A 25,063-nucleotide genomic window follows, 5' to 3' on the forward strand; every position below is an offset into this window, starting at 1 on the left:
ACTAGGGCATCAGGATAGATAACAATAAGGTATTTGAGGTAGATATGTACATGAAGGCAGGGCAAAGTCACTAGGACATCAGGATAGATAATAATAAGGTATTTGAGGTAGATATGTACATGAAGGCAGGGTAAAGTGACTAGGCATCAGGATAGATAATAATAAGGTATTTGAGGTAGATATGTACATGAAGGCAGGGTAAAGTGACTAGGGCATCAGGATAGATAATAATAAGGTATTTGAGGTAGGTATGTACATGAAGGCAGGGGAAAGTGACTAGGGCATCAGGATAGATAATAATAAGGTATTTGAGGTAGGTATGTACATGAAGGCAGGGGAAAGTGACTAGGGCATCAGGATAGATAATAATAAGGTATTTGAGGTAGATATGTACATGAAGGCAGTGTGAAGTGACTAGGACATCAGGATAGATAACAATAAGGTATTTGAGGTAGATATGTACATGAAGGCAGGGTAAAGTGACTAGGGCATCAGGATAGATAATAATAAGGTATTTGAGGTAGATATGTACATGAAGGCAGGGCAAAGTGACTAGGCATCAGGATAGATAATAATAAGGTATTTGAGGTAGATATGTACATGAAGGCAGGGTAAAGTGACTAGGCATCAGGATAGATAACAATAAGGTATTTGAGATAGATATGTACATGAAGGCAGGGTAAAGTCACTAGGGCATCAGGATAGATAATAATAAGGTATTTGAGGTAGATATGTACATGAAGGCAGGGTAAAGTGACTAGGCATCAGGATAGATAATAATAAGGTATTTGAGGTAGATATGTACATGAAGGCAGGGTAAAGTCACTAGGACATCAGGATAGATAATAATGAGGTATTTGAGGTAGATATGTACATGAAGGCAGGGTGAAGTGACTAGGGCATCAGGATAGATAATAATAAGGTATTTGAGGTAGATATGTACATGAAGGCAGGGCAAAGTGACTAGACATCAGGATAGATAATAATAAGGTATTTGAGGTAGATATGTACATGAAGGCAGGGTAAAGTGACTAGACATCAGGATAGATAACAATACGGTATTTGAGGTAGATATGTACATGAAGGCAGGGTAAAGTCACTAGGGCATCAGGATAGATAATAATAAGGTATTTGAGGTAGATATGTACATGAAGGCAGGGTAAAGTGACTAGACATCAGGATAGATAATAATAAGGTATTTGAGGTAGATATGTACATGAAGGCAGGGTAAAGTGACTAGGGCATCAGGATAGATAATAATAAGGTATTTGAGGTAGGTATGTACATGAAGGCAGGGGAAAGTGACTAGGGCATCAGGATAGATAATAATAAGGTATTTGAGGTAGATATGTACATGAAGGCAGGGTAAAGTGACTAGGGCATCAGGATAGATAATAATAAGGTATTTGAGGTAGATATGTACATGAAGGCAGGGTAAAGTGACTAGGACATCAGGATAGATAATAATGAGGTATTCGAGGTAGATATGTACATGAAGGCAGGGTGAAGTGACTAGGCATCAGGATAGATAATAATAAGGTATTTGAGGTAGATATGTACATGAAGGCAGGGTAAAGTGACTAGACATCAGGATAGATAACAATAAGGTATTTGAGGTAGATATGTACATGAAGGCAGGGTAAAGTCACTAGGGCATCAGGATAGATAATAATAAGGTATTTGAGGTAGATATGTACATGAAGGCAGGGTAAAGTGACTAGGCATCAGGATAGATAATAATAAGGTATTTGAGGTAGATATGTACATGAAGGCAGGGTAAAGTCACTAGGACATCAGGATAGATAATAATGAGGTATTCGAGGTAGATATGTACATGAAGGCAGGGTGAAGTGACTAGGGCATCAGGATAGATAATAATAAGGTATTTGAGGTAGATATGTACATGAAGGCAGGGCAAAGTGACTAGACATCAGGATAGATAATAATAAGGTATTTGAGGTAGATATGTACATGAAGGCAGGGTAAAGTGACTAGACATCAGGATAGATAACAATACGGTATTTGAGGTAGATATGTACATGAAGGCAGGGTAAAGTCACTAGGGCATCAGGATAGATAATAATAAGGTATTTGAGGTAGATATGTACATGAAGGCAGGGTAAAGTGACTAGACATCAGGATAGATAATAATAAGGTATTTGAGGTAGATATGTACATGAAGGCAGGGTAAAGTGACTAGGGCATCAGGATAGATAATAATAAGGTATTTGAGGTAGGTATGTACATGAAGGCAGGGGAAAGTGACTAGGGCATTAGGATAGATAATAATAAGGTATTTGAGGTAGATATGTACATGAAGGCAGGGTAAAGTGACTAGGGCATCAGGATAGATAACAATAAGGTATTTGAGGTAGATATGTACATGAAGGCAGGGTAAAGTGACTAGGGCATCAGGATAGATAACAATAAGGTATTTGAGGTAGGTATGTACATGAAGGCAGGGGAAAGTGACTAGGGCATCAGGATAGATAATAATAAGGTATTTGAGGTAGGTATGTACATGAAGGCAGGGTAAAGGGACTAGGCATCAGGATAGATAATAATAAGGTATTTGAGGTAGGTATGTACATGAAGGCAGGGTAAAGGGACTAGGCATCAGGATAGATAATAATAAGGTATTTGAGGTAGATATGTACATGAAGGCAGGGTAAAGGGACTAGGGCATCAGGATAGATAATAATAAGGTATTTGAGGTAGATATGTACATGAAGGCAGGGTAAAGTGACTAGGGCATCAGGATAGATAATAATAATAAGGTATTTGAGGTAGATATGTACATGAAGGCAGGGTAAAGTGACTAGGGCATCAGGATAGATAATAATTATTGTAAAACAAAGAACAGAGTGGCAGCGGCAAATGATGAGTGTAAAAGTGTGTGCGTGTGTATGTACAGCATGTGTGTTTGTGTTGTGTCGGTATGGATGTGTGTGTGTGTGTGCATATGTAGTGTTTGAATGTGTGAGGGATTTGTGTGGGAGTGACAGTGTAGTGTGAGTGTGTATATGGTGTGTATATAAAGTCTAGTGAGTGTGTATATGGTGTGTATATAAAGTCTAGTGAGTGTGTATATGGTGTGTATATAAAGTCTAGTGAGTGTGTATATGGTGTGTATATAAAGTCTAGTGAGTGTGTATATGGTGTGTATATAAAGTCTAGTGAGTGTGTATATGGTGTGTATATAAAGTCTAGTGAGTGTGTATATGGTGTGTATATAAAGTCTAGTGAGTGTGTATATGGTGTGTATATAAAGTCTAGTGAGTGTGTATATGGTGTGTATATAAAGTCTAGTGAGTGTGTATATGGGGTGTATATAAAGTCTAGTGAGTGTGTATATGGTGTGTGTATATAAAGTCTAGTGGGTGTGTATATGGTGTGTATATAAAGTCTAGTGAGTGTGTATATGGTGTGTGTATATAAAGTCTAGTGGGTGTGTATATGGTGTGTGTATATAACGTCTAGTGGGTGTGTATATGGTGTGTGTATATGGTGTGTATATAAAGTCTAGTGGGTGTGTATATGGTGTGTGTATATAAAGTCTAGTGGGTGTGTATATGGTGTGTGTATATAACGTCTAGTGGGTGTGTATATGGTGTGTGTATATGGTGTGTATATAAAGTCTAGTGAGTGTGTATATGGTGTGTGTATATAAAGTCTAGTGGGTGTGTATATGGTGTGTGTATATAACGTCTAGTGGGTGTGTATATGGTGTGTGTATATGGTGTGTATATAAAGTCTAGTGAGTGTGTATATGGTGTGTGTATATAAAGTCTAGTGGGTGTGTATATGGTGTGTGTATATAACGTCTAGTGGGTGTGTATATGGTGTGTGTATATGGTGTGTATATAAAGTCTAGTGAGTGTGTATATGGTGTGTGTATATAAAGTCTAGTGGGTGTGTATATGGTGTGTGTATATAACGTCTAGTGAGTGTGTATATGGTGTGTATATAAAGTCTAGTGGGTGTGCGTGGAGTCAGTGCAGATAGTTCAGGTACCATTAATTGACTATTCAGCAGTCTAATGTCTTGTGGGTAGAAGCTGTCTCTTGGTCCGAGAGCCGATGCTCTGGTACCGTTTGCCAGACGGTAACAGAGGGAACAGTCTATGACTTGTGTGGCTGTAGTCTCTGGCTGAGCCTTCCTCAGACACCGCCTGATATAGAGGTCCTGGATGGCAGGGAGCTTGGCACCAGTGATGTACTGGGCTGTCTAATAACTAGATTGAGAATCCCCATTCAAGTCAATTGTCTGTGATGTTATTTCTATGGCCTCTGCCTGTCTTCCGTTGTGCTGCCTGCCAAACGTGGCATATGGAGAAGACAAACAAACTGTCTGAGGCTTTGCTCAGGGCGATGGAATTAGATTCACTGCTCATTTAGTCTGTCTGTCACACACACACACTATACGCACGACAGCTGTATTCTGACCCAATTCACAAAGAACCTGACATTCAAATCAAACACAAGCGCATCCAGCAATAGAAGAGGACTCAAATCCAGGCCATTTTACAGTCCGTTGAACAGACACATCTGAAGTCTAAAGTGGCTCCATTCAATTCAGTTTGAGTTCCATTGGAATTACTATCACTCATAGCAGAGAGGACTGAGGTAATGTGTACGAAGGTTTGCTCATATAACATTTGGTATGAGAAAAAGCGAACACCTATTTGAAGGAGATGGACCTTGACTCCAGTGTCTCTGTATTTTGACGTTATATAGCTTCTATTGAGACTGTTGTCTTTGATTCACTGATGCAGACACTGTGCTGTATATGCGTCATTGGTGAGAGAGAAAGAACTAAGGAGTGAGTGTGAAGAATTCCTAGTGTGGGATGTCTGGCACTTGCTTCTGCTGAATGTGAGAGACTGTTGTGTGGGTGGAGCCAAGGACTTGTGACCCTTGGAAGTGCTTGGTGGGTAGTAGTGGAAAGGCCATGATTTAGACAACCAGGATGTAATTGGTCAAATAGTCAGATAAAATGTAACTTTATTTAAAGTGCATCTAAACGTTTCAGGACACTTGACAGTATAATGGAATACACAACACTAGCTAACTTCTTTAAAGTGTGAATATTCTCATAAGTTATGGGCTCTTTCCTCAGCTACTGACTGTGATTCATGAAAATAATAAATGAAACAAAATGGCCGTTGGTTAGATAAGCTTTTCAGGCTCATTTAAATTCTTTACAAAGTAGCTCAAACTATGAACAAAATGTTATTTTATTACTTTTTGGCTTGTTTTTTTTTGTCAGTGTTGAATGTTCGGTACAAGACTCTACTGTGAGATTATATACTGACTTAATTTTATAATTCACTTGTGACAATAACCTTTGTGTGTCTCTATGCGATAAGGCTTGTGTGTATGTGCATTGTATCTTTGTTAATGTGCTTTATTTGACTACATCTGTCAAGTCTCGTGTGCGTGTGTGTGTGTGTGCGTGTGCGCGTGCGCGTGTGTGTGTCTCTCTGCCTGCATGTGTCCATGTCCTTGTCTCTGTGTTCATCTACGGAACTTCTAATCATACGCCTTTCCCTGTGTGTTCCAGTTCGACTCAGAGAGTTCAGGATTCATCAGTACAGAGCGGTTCAGGGACCTGCTGGCGGCCCACGGCTCGGAGCTGGACCCTCACAAGCTGGAGGTTCTATTGGCCCTCGCCGACGGCAACGCGGACGGAAAGATCTGCTACCAGGACTTTGTCAACCTGGTGAGAGTCCCGAGTCACTTCCTGTTAACATAGTAAATGATAATAGTGATTGTATAAGCATAACATTGATTATACTGTACACCGATTGGTCATGTTGAGACATACAGTGGAGAGGAAGTGGTCTTATGATATCAACCCTCTATAAAAGCATCTACACTACTATCATCCTACTACTCACCCAGGTCTCCATGGATATTCCACAGTATTAGACAAGACAACACAGCTTGGTTTAAATGTGCACTTTCACGCGTTGTCTAGCTCCTGTTGTGTTTCATGTGAACTCTTAACCATGGACGGTGAAGTCATCTGGAGAAATAATCAGTTGTTTGGAAACGTGTAAAGTTGTGGTCGGTGGGTGGTGGGTTTGTGAAGATTCCCCAACTCTCCCCTCTCACTTTCCCTTTCTCCTATTCTCTCTTTTGTCTTCCCCGCTTCCTTCAAAGCTGTCCATTGTCTTGTACAGTGGGCTGAGAATGGGCCTGTGGGAACTTGTGAAAGGGGATCTTTTATTGGTCGGTCCAGGTCATGTGACAGGCCAAAGGTCAGGGCAAGGAACTGGAAGTGGGACAGAGAGGAATGAGGAGCATGTACTCAACTAGTGTGTGTGTGTGTGTGTGTGTGTGTGTGTGTGTGTGTGTGTGTGTGTGTGTGTGTGTGTGTGTGTGTGTGTGTGTGTGTGTGTGTGTGTGTGTGTGTGTGTGTGTGTGTGTGTGTGTGTGTGTGTGTGTGTGTTGGGGGGGCGTGGCTGCTATTGTTACCCACAAAAACCGCCCCTCACCCCCCATTGCTTTCACATTCACTGGAAACAGAGGCCAAGAAGGGTGAGGGAAGGATAGGTTGGAGAGAGAGAGAGGAGGAGGAGTGGGAGACAGAGTCAGGCTTGCTGGGGTTTATTTGCAGGTCCATCTTTACTTTGCTCAGCTGCCTATTCCATAAAGCTGTCAGCGTGATTGGGAGGTATTGCCTAGCTCTCTCTTTTCTCTCTTTCTACTTTTCCGTCTCTCTCTCTTATCTCTCTCGCTCTCTTTATCTCCCTGCCCCTTCTGTCCCTCTCCCTCTCCTCGCTCTCCTCTCTCTTCCTCTCGCTCCTCTCCCTGACAGCATCTCCCAGTACAGCAGTAGATTGTCCCTGGTCCCACAGTCCTTGTTGGATGAATACCAATCTCTCTCTACCCTGCTCTCTTCTTTGCTGTGGGTGAATAGATAGAACGTCACTCCTTTTCTCTCTCTTTTTATTGAAAAGAAGAGAAAAAAGGAGAAGAATCACCCCAGCACTGCTGGAAGAAAGAAGACTGTGTCTTTATGGGGTTGGGCCACGTGGGGTAACCTAGAGAGGTGTGTGTGTCCACGTGGGTGTGTGTGTGTGGGGCATAATGTGTATGTTTGGTACCGTTTGATCCCACTCTCTGTTTGGCTTTGGGCTGGGAGTGGCCATGGTAACCTACAGTCATGAAGAATCCCACACTGTCTCTTGACTGCAATCAAGACTCACATAATTGGAGATCTGTTCAATTTGAATGGTCATTATAGATTGAAGAATGGTGCTATTGTAAACTACTTTTAGAATCGGAGAGAGAGAGAGAGAGATGTGGGAATGTGAGAGAGCAAGAGAGAGAGAAAGAGAGAGAGGGGAATGAGAGGGAGAGGAATGAGAGAAAGCAAGAGAGAGAGAAAGAGTTAGAGGGTGAGAGGGAGAAGAATGAGGGGGAGAGAGAGAGAGAGAGAGAGAGACTTGTCCACATTCCATGTTCCATAGGAGGACCATGACAATTGCTAATCTGGGTAGAAGGGCTACGTTGTCAGGCAGCTGCCGCCAGTACTTGGGATGAGGAGAAGAGCTCAGCGGTTGCTAGGTGATGACGGAGGCATTCTGTTGCTGGGGCGAGGTGGGAGGGTATGGCAGCGTGGTTGCTGTCACAGTGGGATGAACGATGGGGGGGCTCACGACTTAGACTATGACGACATACTGAGGTGTTGTAGGGAACCCAGCAATAGTTACAAGACCTGTAAGGTTGGAATTTCAGCTAATTGAAAATAGACACTTATTTTATGGCCATGTTTCTATGAAGTTTCTATCGCTCACATAAGATAACTAAATTACTTATTGCAATGAAAGTCTCACTGAATGGACTGACTGTCCCTGAACCCTGACCTGCAGATGGACATTGGGTAGCTGATGATGTATTTTGACTGACATCTGCACTCTCTCTCTCTCTCTCCATACTTCTCGCTCTCTCTCTCCATACTTCTCTCTCTCTCCATACTTCTCTCTCTCTCCCTCCCCCCTCCCCTCTCCCTGCTAGATGTCCAACAAGCGCAGCAACAGCTTCCGGCGGGCCATCCTCCAGGGAAGTCGTCAGTTGAAAGGGGCCGGGGCCCTGGGGGAGGAGGTGGGTCTGGGTCTGTCCCAGAGGCTGGTGAGGCACATCGCCTACGAGACCCTGCCCCGGGAGATCGACAGGAAGTGGTACTTCGACAGCTACACCTGCTGCCCACCACCCTGGCTCATCCTGGCTATCACCATCGCTGAGGTAACGTTCCGCTCATTGAGGGGTAAATCCTCAATTCCACTTCAGTCAAATTTCCCTTTGTCATGCATAAATGTCAGTCGGAGACTATGTGAATATTCGACTGAAGTGTAAAGTTAGGATGTGCCCCTGAGAGATATAGGGCTTAGGGTCTTCAAGCATCTCTGATGAGGGTTTGAGGCTGTAAAGTATTGGTTTTGATAACAAAGAGAACCCTATCGTTCAACTTCTGTTTGTCTTTCTTTTCTTCTAACTTGGTAGGACTGGGAGATAGCAACAGTATCATACTGTGAAACTCTACATTCTTCATGGAGACAGCCTAAATATCTCTGTGAAAACTAAGACTAAAATGTCTTAGGGTAGTACCCAGGCTAGATCTTATATTCCTCTACAATAACTTCCCCTCCCGTCCTCTAGGTGGCAGTGTTCATGTACTATGGCCTGCAGTTGGACCGCTGGGTGCTGCAGGTGTCCAGTCCCCACTTCCTGAGGGGCCCGCTGCCCTACCACCCCCAGCTACGGATTCAGGCCTGGAGATACCTCAGCTATGCCTTCATGCACGCAGGGTGGGTACCTAGCCAGATGGCCAGTCCGCCCCTGGGGAGGGCTGATCAGACTGTCCCAATATACACACTTGCATACTACTTAGTATATGGTCATGTATTGACCGTGCATGCTAATGCTAAGTATGAATATTGGGACAGTCTGATCAGCCCTCCCCAGGGGCGGACTGGCCATCTGGCATTTCGGTCAAATGTCAGATGGGCTGGTCCGTTTTTAGCCCAGTGTGCCTGTCTAACTTGGGTTTTTGCACAAAATTATCATTATCTGGATAATAATGGGGGGCCTCAAGCGAAGAAAATTGGCTGGTGTGTTCGAAATGCTAGGGCTGATTTCTGGTCCCAGTCTGCCCCTGGCCCTCCTCAAATCCTAAACTCTGTAACGTGTGTCCATAAAGTCCTGGATGTGCGTGTCACAGTCATATACAGTCCTACATAGCATTCGGAAAGTATTCAGACCTCTTGACTTTTTTGCAAATGTATTAAACATTTCAAAAACTGATATCACATTTACATAAGTATTCAGACCCTTTACTCAGTACTTTGTCGAAGCATCTTTGGCAGCGATTACATCCTACAGTCTTCTTGGGTATGATGCTGAAAGCTTGGCACACCTGTATTTGGGGAGTTTCTCCCATTCTTCTCTGCAGATCCTCTCAAGCTCTGTCAGGTTGGATGGGGAGCGTCGCTGCACAGCTATTTTCAGGTCTCTCCAGAGATGTTCGATCGGGTTCAAGTCCGGGCTCTGGTTGGGCCACTCAAGGACATTCAGAAACTTGTCCCGAAGCCACTGCTGCATTGTCTTGGATGTGTGCTTAGGGTTGTTGTCCTGTTGGAAGGTGAACCTTTGCCCCAGTCTGAGGTCCTGAGCGCTCTGGAGCAGGTTTTCATCAAGGATCTCTCTGTACTTTACTCTGTTCATCTTTCCCTCGACCCTGCTCATGAAGGGGTAAATCGTAAATTCTACTTCAGTCAAATTTCCCTTTGTCATGCATAAATGTCAGTCGGAGACTAAGTGAATATTCGACTGAAGTGTAAAGTTAGGACGTGCCCCTGAGAGATTTAGGGCTTAGGTTCTTCAAGCATCTCTGATGAGGGTTTGAGGCTGTAAAGTATTGGTTTTGATAACAAAGAGAACCCTATCGTTCAACTTCTGTTTGTCTTTCTTTTCTTCTAACTTGGTAGGACTGGGAGATGGCAACAGTATCATTTATCTTTTGCCCTTGGCGTCAACTCTCCATCGAGATAAGCCTTCGAAATCAGTCTAGACTACTGTGAAACTCTACATTCTTCATGGAGACAGCCTAAATATCTCTGTGAAAACTAAAACGTATCTCTTAGGCTAGTACCCAGGCTAGATCTGATATTCCTCTACAATAACTTCCCCTCCCGTCTCCCAGTCCGTGCCTCTGAAAAACATCCTCACAGCATGATTCTGCCACCACCATGCTTCACAGTAGGGATGGTGCCAGGTTTCCTCCAGACGTGACGCTTGGCATTCAGGCCAAAGAGTTCAATCTTGGATTGATCAGACCAGAGAATCTTGTTTCTCATGGTCTGAGAGTCCTTTAGGTGCCTTTTAGCAAACTCCAAGAGGGCTGTCATGTGCCATTTACTGAGGAGTGGCTTCTGTCTGGCCACTCTACCATAAAGGCCTGATTGGTAGAGTGCTACAGAGATGGTTGTCCTTCTGGAAGGTTCTCCCATCTCCACAGAGGAACTCTAGTGCTCTGTCAGAGTGACCATCGGGTTCTTTGTCACCTTCCTGACCAAGGTCCTTCTCCCCCGATTGCTCAGTTTGGCCGGGCGGCCAGCTCTAGGAAGCGTCTTGGTGGTTCCAAACTTCTTCCATTTAAGAATGATAGAGGACACTGTGTTCTTGGGGACCTCCAATGATGCAGAAATGTTTTGGTACCCCCAGATCTGTGCCTCGACACAATCCTGTCTCAGAGCTCTTTGGACAATTCCTTCGACCTCATGGCTTGGTTTTTGCTCTGACATCCACTGTCAACTGTGGGACCTTATATAGACAAGCGTGTGCCTTTCCAAATCATGTCCAATCAATTGAATTTACCACAGGTGGACTCCAATCAACTTGTAGAAACATCAAGGATGATCAATGGAACAGGACATATCTGAGTTCAATTTCGAGTCTCACAGCAAATGGTCTGAATACTTATGAAAATGTATGTTTTCGCTTTGTCATTATGCGGTATTGTGTGTAGATTAACGAGGGGGAAAAAAACAATTGAATCCATTTTAGAATCAGGCTGTAACGTAACAAAATGTGGAAATGTCAAGGGGTCTGAATACTTTCCAAACGCACTGTATACTGTATATACATTGTCATATCTACTCCATGGCTCTACAGAGCAGTGTTTCTCAATCTATTGCTGGATGTGTGTGTATCAGCTGTCTCCTTTCCAAATGATTGTGCTCCCACACACACCACATCTGCTTCCTCATGAGAGCACATGGTCGAGGCAAGGCATTCATCACTAAACACACACACCTCTGAGAGAGGCGGAGGCTGCTGGGAATTTAACCAACTATCTAATGTCCCAAAGCTCTGGCTCTCTATCAGCAGTGTGTGTAGGAGAGGTTGTTCAGTGTTGTGACTGCTACACACACACACACCCACAATCCACACATATGTCCTTCATGCCCACAGGGACCGTACTCAGCGCTGACACGTGTGGGTGCCACAGCAGAATCCAAAACACAGGAGTTCTCCTAGTTCTCCCAGCTTAGTGGACGTACTTTAACCGTTCCATTTATACCATTGCAACGATAGCATGCCAAAACCAGGCCAAAGAACCCCAGTGTGTTTCAGCCTCAGATATTATGAACACATTGGTTTAAAATCCCTACAGCGGAGGTATCCCTAGAAACAAATACCCAAACAGAATAAAATCTATGAGTTGTTTTGTTGAAGCGTACAAGTGCCCTCTTGGTGTATTGAGAGAACGAGAGAATCATTCTAGTTGACAATGAGACAAGGGCGATATTGATTGGCTTGTGGAGAAGCAAGGCCCTGTCCAAATACACAAGGACGTTCCACTGGAGATTAAAAGGACTGTTCATTTTCCAGTGCTAACCAGTCCCAGGGGGATGCTTCCCCACACACACACGCACACGCACACGCACACACACACACACACACACACACACACACACACACACACACACACACACACACACACACACACACACACACACACACACACACACACACACACACACACACACACGTTCTTATGAGAAGACATCCCGTTGTCTCTTAACAATGGCACAGACAAATACATGGATCACTGTCATTGTCTAGACAACCACAAAGGAAAACAAAGAACGCAATGCTGTTTTCACTGAGCTGCTGTACAGTACACTCAATGCCAGCTTAAAGGCGGGATAAGAAGTCAATTCCTGCTTTTACGTTGATGAAAACATAAGGAGTTAAGCAGCCAAAACGAAGGTCAAACAGAGGGGCGGTTCAAATCTTAAGTGGCCGGGAAATGGCTTAGTCTTTGGTCATTAGTAATCTACTAATGTTGTCCTAGACCCCCTAAAAAAAGTACCAAAAAAATTGCTGTTGGTTTAGTGGAGTGTTGTCCTGTGTTTTTTGTGGGCTGACATGTGCATTCTGTTTGTGTTGTTGTCAATTGGAAGGGATCAGCAGTGTTGTTGACCCAGTGAAGGGATTACATTGTGGAGGGGTGTAATATGCCGGACTTATCACAGTCAGACAGATCACTACACAGCTGGTCAGATAGATAGATAGAGAGAGGAGAGGAGGGACACTGTAAAAGCCTGTTAGGGATCCAGCACCATCGTTGGACTGAGAGGACAAAGCTAAAATCTCAGCCAATGAGAACGCATCAAATGTGTCAACTGCCAGCACATGGCAGCAGGAGCCAAGCAAAATGCTGGATCAATACTGAGACATTGGTGTGTTCCCAGAATGTTGATGCACTAGCACTAGAGCCAAAACCAGTGGATAGCACTGCTGCAATACAGTTGGCCTAGTTCTGATGTTGTAGTAAAGCCTACATGCTAACTCCTTTCCCTCCAGAAGCATATGATCCCCAGTCACCATTGGCCTTTAGTCATGTGTTGTTGTTGATAATGGCGGTATGAGCTGCTTCCTAGAGCTACTGTAAGTCCCCCCAGGGGAGACTATTACAGTATGTTCACTGGATAATCAATATCTGTTAAATGTCTTATATGCTCTGTGGGCACGATTATCTTTCAGCAACACATTGCCTGCTATCCCTCCCTCCCTCCCACCCTCCATCCATCCATCCATCCGTCCATCCATCACTTTCTACGACCATCGGGTGGGGCTAATTTAATGATAATGAATTTAGCCTGGTGCTCATTGAGGGAGAGGTTACAGGGGGGTAGAGAGTATTCTGATATAGATTCAATTATTTTTTGTCACTTACTCTCCTACAAACAGATTCTAAAAGCTATACAGGCATCCAATATAGAGGCTTTAAACAAGTATTCATAGAACGTCTTCGAGTAGGAGTGCTAATCTTGGATCATGAGATTACATGAATTGGGGGACCTGATCCTCGATCAGGCCTCCTACTTCCAGGATTGAAACATTGCTCTACAGATAAAATAGATAATATGACCATAAACTGTATATGAGTGTGGATGCGTCCTGTCCTCTAACTGACGGCTGTGTGTTGTGACCCAGCAGGATAGAACACCTGGGTCTGAACATGGCCATGCAGCTGCTGGTGGGAGTCCCTCTTGAGATGGTCCATGGAGCGCTGAGGATAGGACTGGTCTACGTGTGTGGTGTACTGGCAGGTGAGTACTGGACTAGGGTACACACACAGACTGACGGATGGACACACACACAGGGCCCAGGTGCACACACACACACACACACACACACACACACACACACACACACACACACACACACACACACACACACACACACACACACACACACACACACACACACACACACACACACACACACACACACACACACACACATATTCAACCCCCTGCTGTCAGGCTTCACCCCATTGTGTTTGGATAACAGTCATTCAGAAAACACATATGTCTGGGACAGATGGGCTTGTGTTCTGACAGGCTTTCTTGTTGTTACCCCACCGGTCCAGAACAACAGAGAGAAGTGGAAGTGGATCATCTCAAAACACACTCCAGAGAGAGAGAGAGAATGGGGGAGGGAGGGAGGGAGGTAAAGGAGAGAACGCAAGGGATATAGAGAGAGAGAGAGAGAAGGAGAGAGAGAGAAAGAGAGAGAGACTTGTCCATGTTCAATAGGAAGGCCATGAATATTGAGAGAGAGAGCAAAAGGACCAAGCCTACTGGGATGTTATGCATCAGAGAGAGGAAGAGGACCAAGCCTACTGGGATGTTATGCATCAGAGAGAGGAAGAGGACCAAGCCTACTGGGATGTTATGCATCAGAGAGGGGAAGAGGACCAAGCCTCCTGGGATGTTATGCATCAGAGAGAGGAAGAGGACCAAGCCTACTGGGATGTTATGCATCAGAGAGAGGAAGAGGACCAAGCCTACTGGGATGTTATGCATCAGAGAGAGGAAGAGGACCAAGCCTACTGGGATGTTATGCATCAGAGAGAGGAAGAGGACCAAGCCTACTGGGATGTTATGCATCAGAGAGAGGAAGAGGACCAAGCCTACTGGGATGTTATGCATCAGAGAGAGGAAGAGGACCAAGCCTACTGGGATGTTATGCATCAGAGAGAGGAAGAGGACCAAGCCTACTGGGATGTTATGCATCAGAGAGAGGAAGAGGACCAAGCCTACTGGGATGTTATGCATCAGAGAGAGGAAGAGGACCAAGCCTACTGGGATGTTATGCATCAGAGAGAGGAAGAGGACCAAGCCTACTGGGATGTTATGCATCAGAGAGAGGAAGAGGACCAAGCCTACTGGGATGTTATGCATCAGAGAGAGGAAGAGGCTTTGAAGGCAGTTGTCATCGCTAGCTCCCTAGTGACTTTAGCTGCTAATGTCATTTGAGCGCCCAGGGCTCCCCTCTCTCCCTCTGCCCCTCTCCGTCCTCTCCCTCCTCTCTCCCCTCTCTCCCCTGGCCCAGCACGGCTTGGCTCAGCATGGCTCAGTGCTCACTAGATTACCATGTGACCATGGGGTATGTTCTACACTGCGTGTTCATCATGCACTGTACATGAGGAGTGGAGCGATAATCCAGCTTTAGTTTGAACTACCTCTGGAGCCAAACAAACATTATCAGGGATTTCTGCCCGTTGCCCTCTGGAAACTAAATGCTCAGGAAACATTCGGAGTGGAAATATTTGGATGAAAATTGTTGATGTTTGAGAGACGTGTGGGGATATTTAGCAAGGATATAACAGCCCTGTGGGTGGGTGGGAAGAAGCTGTAGAAGGGCAGGGTAAGGGATTGCCAGCAGAGAGTGTAATTGTGTACCTTTTTTTTAACTAGGCAAGTCAATTAAGAACAAATTGTTATTTACAATGACAGCCTAACCCGTACGACGCTGGGCCAATTGTGCGCCGCCCTATGGGACTCCCGATCACGGCCGGTTGTGATACAGCCCGGGATCGAATCAGGGTCTGCAGTGACGCCTCTAGCACTGAGATGCACTGCCTTAGACCGCTGCACCACTCGGGAGACCCGTTCCGTGTGTGTGTGTAAAGTTTGTGTGTGTGTTCATTTTACATAGGCGTGTGTGTTTGTGGAGATAAATACTGTATATATGTATGAGGTTTTATATCTTGCTGTGTATGAAGATGGGTGTGTACACACACACAAACACACACACACACACACACACACACACACACACACACACACACACACACACACACACACACACACACACACACACACACACACACACACACACACACACACACACACACACACACGGTGGTGGTACTGAGAGGGTCACTGTCCCCACGGGAACCTGCTGGTTAATTAGATATCGACCCACTGGAAGGAGGAGTGTGTTTGTGTGTGCGTGTGTAGGGAGGTTGTCTTCTGTGTTGTTTTGTCTGGGTACATTTTGTTATGGTGGAGAGGAGTGCTCAGCTGTACCAACAGGCTCAGGGTCAGAGGTCAAAAGGGACTAGATTTTTAAGGCTGTAATACAAATCAAATCAAATTTTATTTGTCACATGTGCCGAATACAACAGGTGTGGACCTTACAGTGAAATGCTTACTTACAAGCCCTTAAACAACAATGCCGTTTTAAGAAAAATACCTACAAAAATAATAAATAAAAGTAACAAATAATTAAAGAGCAGCAGTAAAATAACAATAGCGAGGCTATATACAGGGGTTACCGTTACAGAGTCAATGAGCGGGGGCACCGGTTAGTCGAGGTAATTGAGGTAATATGAACATGTAGGTAGAGTTATTAAAGTGACTATGCATAGATAATAACAGAGAGTAGCAGCAGCGTAAAAGAGGGGGGTGGGGGGGGGGGGGGGGTTGCAATGCAAATAGTCACCTAGAGAGACTCATGATCGAACGCAGGCACAAACAACAAAAACACACATCATATGTTTTACTATCCTTGTTGGGACCTAAAATTGACTTCCATTCAAAATCCTATTTTCCTTAACCCTTAACCCTCAACCTAACGCTAACTCCTAAACGTTACCCTAATGCCTAAAATAGTTTTTGTCCTCGTGGGGCCGGCCAAATGTCCTCTTGTTTTACTATCCTTGTGGGGACTTTTGGGGATTTACGGAATCCACGAGGATAGCAATACAAGCCCAAACACACACACACACACACACACACACACACACACACACACACACACACACACACACACACACACACACACACACACACACACACACACACACACACACACACACACACACACACACACACACACACACACACACACGTAGAGACACGGAGAGAGTAACACTCAATTACCACTTTCAATATCTGTGATAATTATAAGATGACTCTGAAGTTTTAAAGGACAGCCAGTGACTTTGAACTCTCTACCGGTCTCTGATGATGAGTAGCACTGATGCTGTGTAGATAATGTGGCCAAACTTAGTATTCCCTCATTGGCAGCAGGATTCCTAGTTTGGTGTCCTAGTTTGGAAGTTTAACCAACAAACAAGATAGATGACACGTCAGTTTCTCACCCAACAACTGACCCAGAGGGCCTCCAGAGAGACTACAAAGGGAAGGAAGTCCTTTAGTGGGTGTGGGGGTTTGGTACAGTGATAAAACAATAATATTAACAGAGATAATAGTGGCAATAATGGTCTTCCCATCTGTCTACACACACACACCTTGAGCAGAGGAACCAGGGCGGTGTGTGTTGTCTAACAGGTGTGTGTGTATCTCTCTGTTTGTGTGTATTTCTATATTTCTCGCTATCTGTGTGTGTGTGTGTTGCTGTGTGTTAATGTGCGTGTGCGTGTGCGTGTGCGTGTGTGTGTGTGTGTGTGTGTGTGTGTGTGTGTGTGTGTGTGTGTGTGTGTGTGTGTGTGTGTGTGTGTGTGTGTGTGTTACTGTGTGTGTGTGTGTGTGTGTGTGTGTGTGTGTGTGTGTGTCTCAGGAAACATGTAATCATCTGCTTAGATCTCCATTCAGTGATTGATGCTTAAATACATTTTAATTACACACACACCTCCTCTGCTTTGATCTAAATGACACCTGGTAACAGCCTACTTCAGGAAGAGCACTAACTACTACAACTAGTTCAGGTATTTCAGATAATACAGTACATTCATACTTTTCTAGTTAATTGATGATGTGATGTACTGTTAAACTTCTAAGTGTAGTGGCTGCTTGGTCTCAGTGTGTGTGTGTGTGTCTTCAGTGTCTCGTTGCTCTCTCTTTTAGTCTGACATGCAGTACTTCCTCACTGTCCTCCTTAAAGGAATATTGATGTTACACTGAAAAAGGTAGATCCGATTTGTCCTTCATCTCCCTCAAATCAAACCATTGACAATATGGTGGTACCAAGGGAATGGAGCCTCTGTATTGTTTGTGTGTGTGTGTGTGTGTGTGTGTGTGTGTGTGTGTGTGTGTGTGTGTGTGTGTGTGTGTGTGTGTGTGTGTGTGTGTGTGTGTGTGTGTGTGTGTGTGTGTGTGTGTGTGTGTGTGTGTGTGTGTGTGTGTGTGCGTGATTTGTACATGCATGTGTATTTGCTTGACCTCACATATGCAGTGGTGTACTTTACTATTTATATTTTTGACAACTTTTACTTTTACTTCACTACATTCCTAAAGAAAATAATGTACTTTTTACTCCATACATTTTCCCTGACACCCAAAAGTACTTGTTACATTTTGAAAGCTTATCAGGGCAGGAAAATGGTTCAATTCACAGACTTATCAAGAGAACATCCCTGGTCATCCCTACTGCCTTTGATCTGGCAGACTCACTAAACACATGCTTCATCTGTAAATGATGGCCAGAGTGTTGGAGTGTGTTCCTGACTATCCATAAAATGCAAAAACAAGAAAATGGTGCTGTCTAGTTTGCTTAGTATAAGGAATGTGAAATGATTTATACTTTTACTTTTACATTTGATACTTAAGTATATTTAAAACAATGATTTTAGACTTTTACTCAAGTAATAGCAGCCTGATTGTGATGACTTATTATCATATGGTGATTTAACCTTTTACTGCAGTGGGCTAAATCAGGGTCACACAAAGGGTTTCTTGGTAGTCTTAAACAAATCTACTTTGAAACAAAAGTATACACCTCACACACATGGTTATGGGATTAAAAAAAGAGGACACCTGTACCATGTCAGATATAGATTTGATTGTATTACATTTTGAGTTTGCATCCCAATATTACACTTTATATACATCACAGAAGACTGAAATATATTCACTATAGTAAAGCTCACACAGAGCAGACTCTTCATGACAGCAGCCATACACACACACACACACACACACACACACACACACACACACACACACACACACACACACACACACACACACACACACACACACACACACACACACACACACACACACACACACACACACACACACACACACACACACACACACACACAGTGGAGATCATTCATCACCCCACATGTTCCCCAGTGCTGTGTAGGCAGGTGCGTCTCATGTAGTTAGCATCCATAATTCAAGCAAGCCGGCCAATGGACGCAGAGCTAAGGAGTGGGGAGAATACACCCCTGGGGTATAGTGTGTGTGGGTAGGTAGGTGGGCGTGCGTGTACACTTGTGTTTGTGTGTGTCTGCGCACACATGCCTGCATATAGAGTGTGTCAGAACTCCTCTGTCCACACACCCTCCTAGGGAACACTAGGAACTCTCTCTATGTGTAATTCCATACTCCCCATCAGCAAGCAGTTCTCTATTGCTCTGGTTGTGTCTGTTGCTCTGGTTGTGTCTGTTGCTCTGGTTGTGTCTGTTGCTCTGGTTGTGTCTGCTGCTCTGGTTGTATTACACCAATTTTCACTGGGTATTCAATCTTTCACTTGCCCCATATTCACTCCTATCAATGCCTGGTTGACTCTTCTGTGAATGGGGGTGAATTGGTGCCACCATGGTACCAGTGGTAAGCTCCATTCAGTATAACACCAAGAGTCTCCTAACAGACTGTGTTGATACATATTATTCTTAAAATGATCAATGGTGACTCATTGGCCAATGTAAGCCTCTGTTTGTGCTTAAATACAACGACAAAAAACATCAGGAGTGACTGTGTTCATATACAGTATCTACTGTTTCTACCTGTGAATGTTATTTATTTGAAGCTGCTCATTGAATCAATTATCATTTTCCGAAGCTGCTCTGAGATACATTATAACGATGGATATGAATTGACATATTCAATATGAATTTGCTCTAATGATCCAGTGAATATGAAGGTGATTGATTATTTGATTGATTCTAACCTCTGACCTCTGACCCTGGCAGGCTCCCTGGCCGTGTCTGTCACTGATATGACTGCTCCGGTGGTGGGGTCGTCTGGAGGAGTCTACGCCCTGGTCTCAGCACACCTGGCCAACGTCGTCATGGTAAGTGTGTGTGTGTGTGTGTGTGTGTGTGTGTGTGTGTGTGTGTGTGTGTGTGTGTGTGTGTGTGTGTGTGTGTGTGTGTGTGTGTGTGTGTGTGTGTGTGTGTGTGTGTGTGTGTGTGTGTGTGTGCGTCAGAGCAGGAGCAGCCCTCTTGTCATGAGATGACTATCATGCTCAGACATACATCATGTGGCATCAAAGCAGGGCCTTCTGGGGCCCAGCAGGTGCTCTGTCAGTCTATGGATTCCATTCATTCCTGCCGTTCAGCTTTACCATTTACAAAGAGTGGAAGGGTGTGTCGACTATCTAGTGTTCAAAGTGTTGAATGTGTGTGTGTGTGTATGTTGCACGTGAGTGTGTGTGCACTGCATAGTTTTAAAGAGTGTAATTAGATAGTTGTCATATAACTTGATTTTCTCCCATTCTGAGGCTGCATGTAAATTCACCTTTGACCTTAGCTGTGCTCTGATTGATTTGATCCATGCACACTACCCTACAAAGGCATAACCTTAGAAGTAGGGGCCAATAAGGCCATACTGATGTCTATATGATTGGATGGTCCCTGTCATCAAATATTTACACTAGTGGGCACTTTACAATCCTCGGGGGTCCTTCCTCCTCTCAGACAAATTTGATTTCCTACAACAGCAAGAAAAGGGAGAAGATCAAGGGTCATCACATGATATCTTTGTTGGCTCTGAAAGCGATCATGGAAGGGGAAAGATATGTTATTGTTGTAATCTATGTGTCACTCTGAATGTTGACAGTTCTGTAAGTCGCTTTGGATATAGGTGTCTGTTACATTACTATCTTATGAAGGTAATGAAAGAGGCTTAGTGTCGTGGATCATTATTAATAGGGCCAGGAGTTTTTCCTGGTCAGGTTACATGGTCAGGGACAAACCCAGGTCCATGTTATCTAACATGGGAAAACTCCTGGCCTGAATCATAAACCCTTTATCTTGCTCTCTCTCTCTCTCACTCCTTTTCTCATCAACTCACTCTGCTCCTCTCTCCCCAGAACTGGTCGGGTATGAAATGTCAGTTTAAGCTGTTCCGGATGGCCATGGCTCTGGTCTGCAGTAAGTCTGTCTAAACTCTGAAGTTTCTCTATATTCAAATCCAAATTCCTACACCACTGTGTGACTAGCCACAGCCTGCAGGTAACCAAATCCAACACACGGCTTATTTGGATCATTAAAAAACAAAGTCGCTAGAGGGACCTCCGGTCTTGCGTACTGTTACAATAACCTTGCTCTTGACCTAGTTAGTACCGTGGTGGATGTAGGTTTGGAGACAGGAAGGGCCCTGTGGCTAGCAATAGAAGCTTAGAAAGAACATACCCACTCATGTAAGATTAATGTGAGCAACGAGGACGGGTTTGTTGTGGTCTCAACCTTTATAGCACATAACCAACTTCTTATTTTTCACTTTAGTATAAGCATACGATTACAATTTGGCAAGTTACCATGATTTGTAAGAGATAAACATACCAGTATTTACAATAAACTAAAAATAACAATATCACTTGTTCACTATGGAAACAGGACTATTAACAGCATTATGGTAACACTTCTCTCTCCCCCCTCGTCAGTGAGTGTAGAGTTCGGCCGTGCCGTGTGGCTGCGGTTCTACCCGCCGGCCTTCCCGCCCTGCCCCAACCCCAGCTTTGTGGCCCACCTGGGGGGTGTGATGGTGGGGCTCACCCTGGGGGTTGTAGTCCTCCAGAACTACGAGCAGCGTCTCCAAGAGCAGTCTCTATTCTGGATCTTCTTCTCCGTCTACTTCCTCTTTGTCCTCTGTGCTGTCTTCTGGAACGTCTTCGCCTACAGCCTGCTGGACGTCCGGCTCCCACCCACGCCGTGAGCTCCCCCAGCCTGTGAGGGCAAACTGAGAGGGCCAACTACGTACATCAGATCCAATGGAACATAACCATCTAGGTCCAAGACTTCAGAATTTGTATCTTCATTTTAGAGTACTGTATGGAACAGAGTATGGCAGCATCTCCTCTTAAACCCAATGGTGCCTATAACTGTAAGAAAGAGGTTATTATGACAGCTAGCTTCAATGAAGGACAATTTCATAGGGTTGGAGATTGTTATGATACACATGTCTTCGATCTGTCATACTATAGTACTATTCTCTGTAAGTCTGGACTGAAGCTATGAAATGTTCCACTGTTGACATGTTACACTGTACTGTGTACATCTGACGTGATATGGTTTTGTTCCAACTTCCTGATTTTTCTTTGGTTACCTGACTGTTTATACATTCAACGATGCTACATTGTTGCCTTTCACAATATGTCTGGCAGAAACAAATGGCTATAGCAGAAAGAGATCGGTACTCAAGCTAGATATTTGCAGGGAGAATTGGCTTACGTTTTTGTTGTTGCCTTTGGTGTGTGTGTGTGTGCCATTTGCAGGAGTGGACAGTATTGGAGGAGTGGACAGTATCATCCAGGTTACACTGACTTACTTTATTTTGTCATGTGCAAATGGAAATGGAAGTTGAAACGAAGATATATGTGATGTTCGAACCCTCTGTGTTCCTGACTGTTGCCAAAACCATCCCTTAACCAATAGCATACAAAAGACAGAGCACTACAGAGAACATGTACTGTTTTATTAATAGGGGAATATGTTGCCTTTTGGGATGAGTACTGGTTGAGTTGAACGTCAGCATTCTCCCTCTAGCACAGACTTATTGATACGTATTCAATATTTAACTCTGTTACAGACTGTGGAAATGGTGCTACATGTAAATAGGTCCCTCTCTCCAGAGTTAGCCTTCAGTTAGTACTGTACTGTCAATGCCCATATTAAGGAGAAAGCTAAGTCATGTTGTATTGGATGCTGTGTTTGCTTCAACAGGAGAACACGTCGCATCTCAACCAGCCAAGGCTCAGATTAGCCTGGTCCCAGATCTGTTAGTGCTCTTACCAACTCCATTGCTGTCATTGTCAAGCCACAGATGTTTGGCATGACAATGAGTGATATGGAGTTGACATGGTACCAGGAACAGACTGGCACCCAGGCTAGCTCAAGCGTGTACTTTAACTTAACCTCGCGTTATGCCGCTTCACACAAAATAAATCATAAGAAAGACTGTAATTATTAACAAATTAATATTTTAACATACAATAGCCGGTTGTTGATTCTTGAATTGGTCTACAATGTGATGTGTAAAATATCCTGTGTATTTAGCATTTGTTGATTGTATATAATAAGGTCTATGATACGGAACATAGTGGTAACTGACAATATTTTAACAAGTGCATATTTTGTAGATTTGATATGTAAATACTGAATACTGGAATACATTCAACTGTTTTTATAATGAAACGTATTCTGACCTCTTGGTGTTATTTATGATTCAACCTGCACAAGTGTTTTGAAAGACCATTTTCCTTCAATGCCTTTTGTTTTACTGCCCCCCCCCCCCCCCCCACACACACACACACACACATACACACATACAATAACCCTACTGCACAACTACCCCAGCCAGACAGTTTTTTAGCAACACATTTTAGCTGAGATGACTGTTCAGCAAACTGATTGTCTAGAGTAGACTAAGGCCTCTTTCACATAGACAAACCATGGAGACAACAAGGGACCAATAGAGAAAAGGTCTCAGCGTTGTGAAGATATCTAAACAAACCCATTTGTATTTTGCCTCGCTCCAAACATCATAGTGTCCAGACATACACACACACCAGTCTTTCTCTGTGGTCAGGGCTGTTGTGTAAAAAGACCTCCTCGGACCAAAGCTGGTTCAGTCACAAAACCGGATTAACTTTCCAAATGTTGTTTGGCGAGAGCTCTAGCCTGAGTGGCCGAAGAGGCCTTGAGGAAAACAGTTGATGTCAAAGTAATCAATGAAATACGTGAGGAGATCAATAATGGCTGTTGATGTGGAAAAGGCTTTCGACCGACCGTCTTTAGTGGTGTTTTCTATTCAAAACTTTGTAAATATTCAACTTTCCAGCTGAAATAATACATTTCATAAAAATATTATATAAATACCCTGAAGCAAGAATATACACAAATAATACATTCTCTGAAGAAATTGCTTTAGAAAGGGTCACAAGACAGGGATGTCCTCTCTCCCCCCTCCTGTTTGCACTGGCAATTGAACCGCTTGTAGAAATAATTGGACAGGAGGACCCAAACGTAACAGGTATCAGTATTGGTACCATGAATATATACTAAACTTATTTGCTGACGATCTCCTGATATACCTGACTAATATTGAGTTTAATGCCTCCTTTCTTAAAAATATTTTTGGGAATACTCTAAAAACGGAAATAATGGCAATAGGAAAAATAAAAACAACAACTCGTGATCTACAGCAATCCATTAAGTGGACCACAAAAAAATATGAAATACTTAGGATGCGTAATAGGTTAAAACAAAGAAAAAATACATAAAGATAACTTTATCTCATTACTTAACAAGTTGAAAGTGGATCTAATTAAAATGATCAATCTCCCCATGAATCTTAAAGGTAGAATAAACCTCTTTATAATGGCAAGGCTCCCGAAGTTTTTGTATTTGTTTTCAGTAACACTAATTACCCTACAGAAGACATTCTTAGTATACTTGGCCATAACAGACTTTATATGGGCAAATAAAACTCAGAGAATAAATAGGAAAGGTTTACATTTCCCTAAGTCTAAGGGTAGTTACAGACAAAGTAGAGTCGCAATTCAACAGCTCAAACGTGAGACGTATGTGGCAGGGTCTACAGTCAATCACGGATTACGAAAAGAAAACCAGCCCCATCGCGAACATCGACGTCCTGCTCCCAGACAAATTAAACAACTTCTTTGCTCGCTTTGAGGACAATACAATGCCACTGACACGGCCCGCTACCAAAGCCTGTGGGCTCTCCTTCACCGTGGCCAACATGAGTAAAACATTTAAACATGTAAACCCTCGCAAGGCTGCCGGCCCAGACTGCATCCCTTGCTGCGTCCTCAGGACATGCGCAGACCAGCTGGCTGGTGTGTTTACGGACATGTTCAATCAATCCCTATCCCAGTCTGCTGTGCCCACATGCTTCAGGATGGCCACCGTTGTTCCTGTTCCCAAGAAAGCGAAGCTAACTGAACTAAATGACTATCGCCCCGTAGCACTCACTTCTGTCATCATGAAGTGCTCTGAGAGACGAGTCCAGGATCATATCACCTCCACCCTACATGATACC

The 25,063-nt window shown here is 43.8% G+C and overlaps 1 protein-coding gene across 4 annotated transcripts in view; it reads left to right on the top strand.

Moving 5' to 3' along the window:
- The window catches only part of LOC139568489 (rhomboid-related protein 3-like), a 74,608-nt gene extending 51,408 nt beyond the window's left edge, over positions 1–23,200 (top strand). For all 4 annotated transcript variants that reach the window (XM_071390339.1, XM_071390341.1, XM_071390340.1 and 1 more), the window contains 7 exons: positions 5,563–5,721; positions 8,025–8,252; positions 8,667–8,815; positions 13,515–13,627; positions 19,753–19,853; positions 20,874–20,934; positions 21,447–23,200. In XM_071390339.1, coding sequence (XP_071246440.1) covers positions 5,563–5,721; positions 8,025–8,252; positions 8,667–8,815; positions 13,515–13,627; positions 19,753–19,853; positions 20,874–20,934; positions 21,447–21,718 — 1,083 coding nt within the window. In that variant the 3' untranslated portion in view covers positions 21,719–23,200. The remainder of the gene's footprint in view (positions 1–5,562; positions 5,722–8,024; positions 8,253–8,666; positions 8,816–13,514; positions 13,628–19,752; positions 19,854–20,873; positions 20,935–21,446) is intronic.
- The last annotated feature ends 1,863 nt before the right edge of the window (positions 23,201–25,063 follow it).

This window comes from Salvelinus alpinus, chromosome 2 (genome assembly GCF_045679555.1).
Source record: "Salvelinus alpinus chromosome 2, SLU_Salpinus.1, whole genome shotgun sequence".
In the NCBI taxonomy this organism is placed as follows: Eukaryota; Metazoa; Chordata; class Actinopteri; order Salmoniformes; family Salmonidae; genus Salvelinus; species Salvelinus alpinus.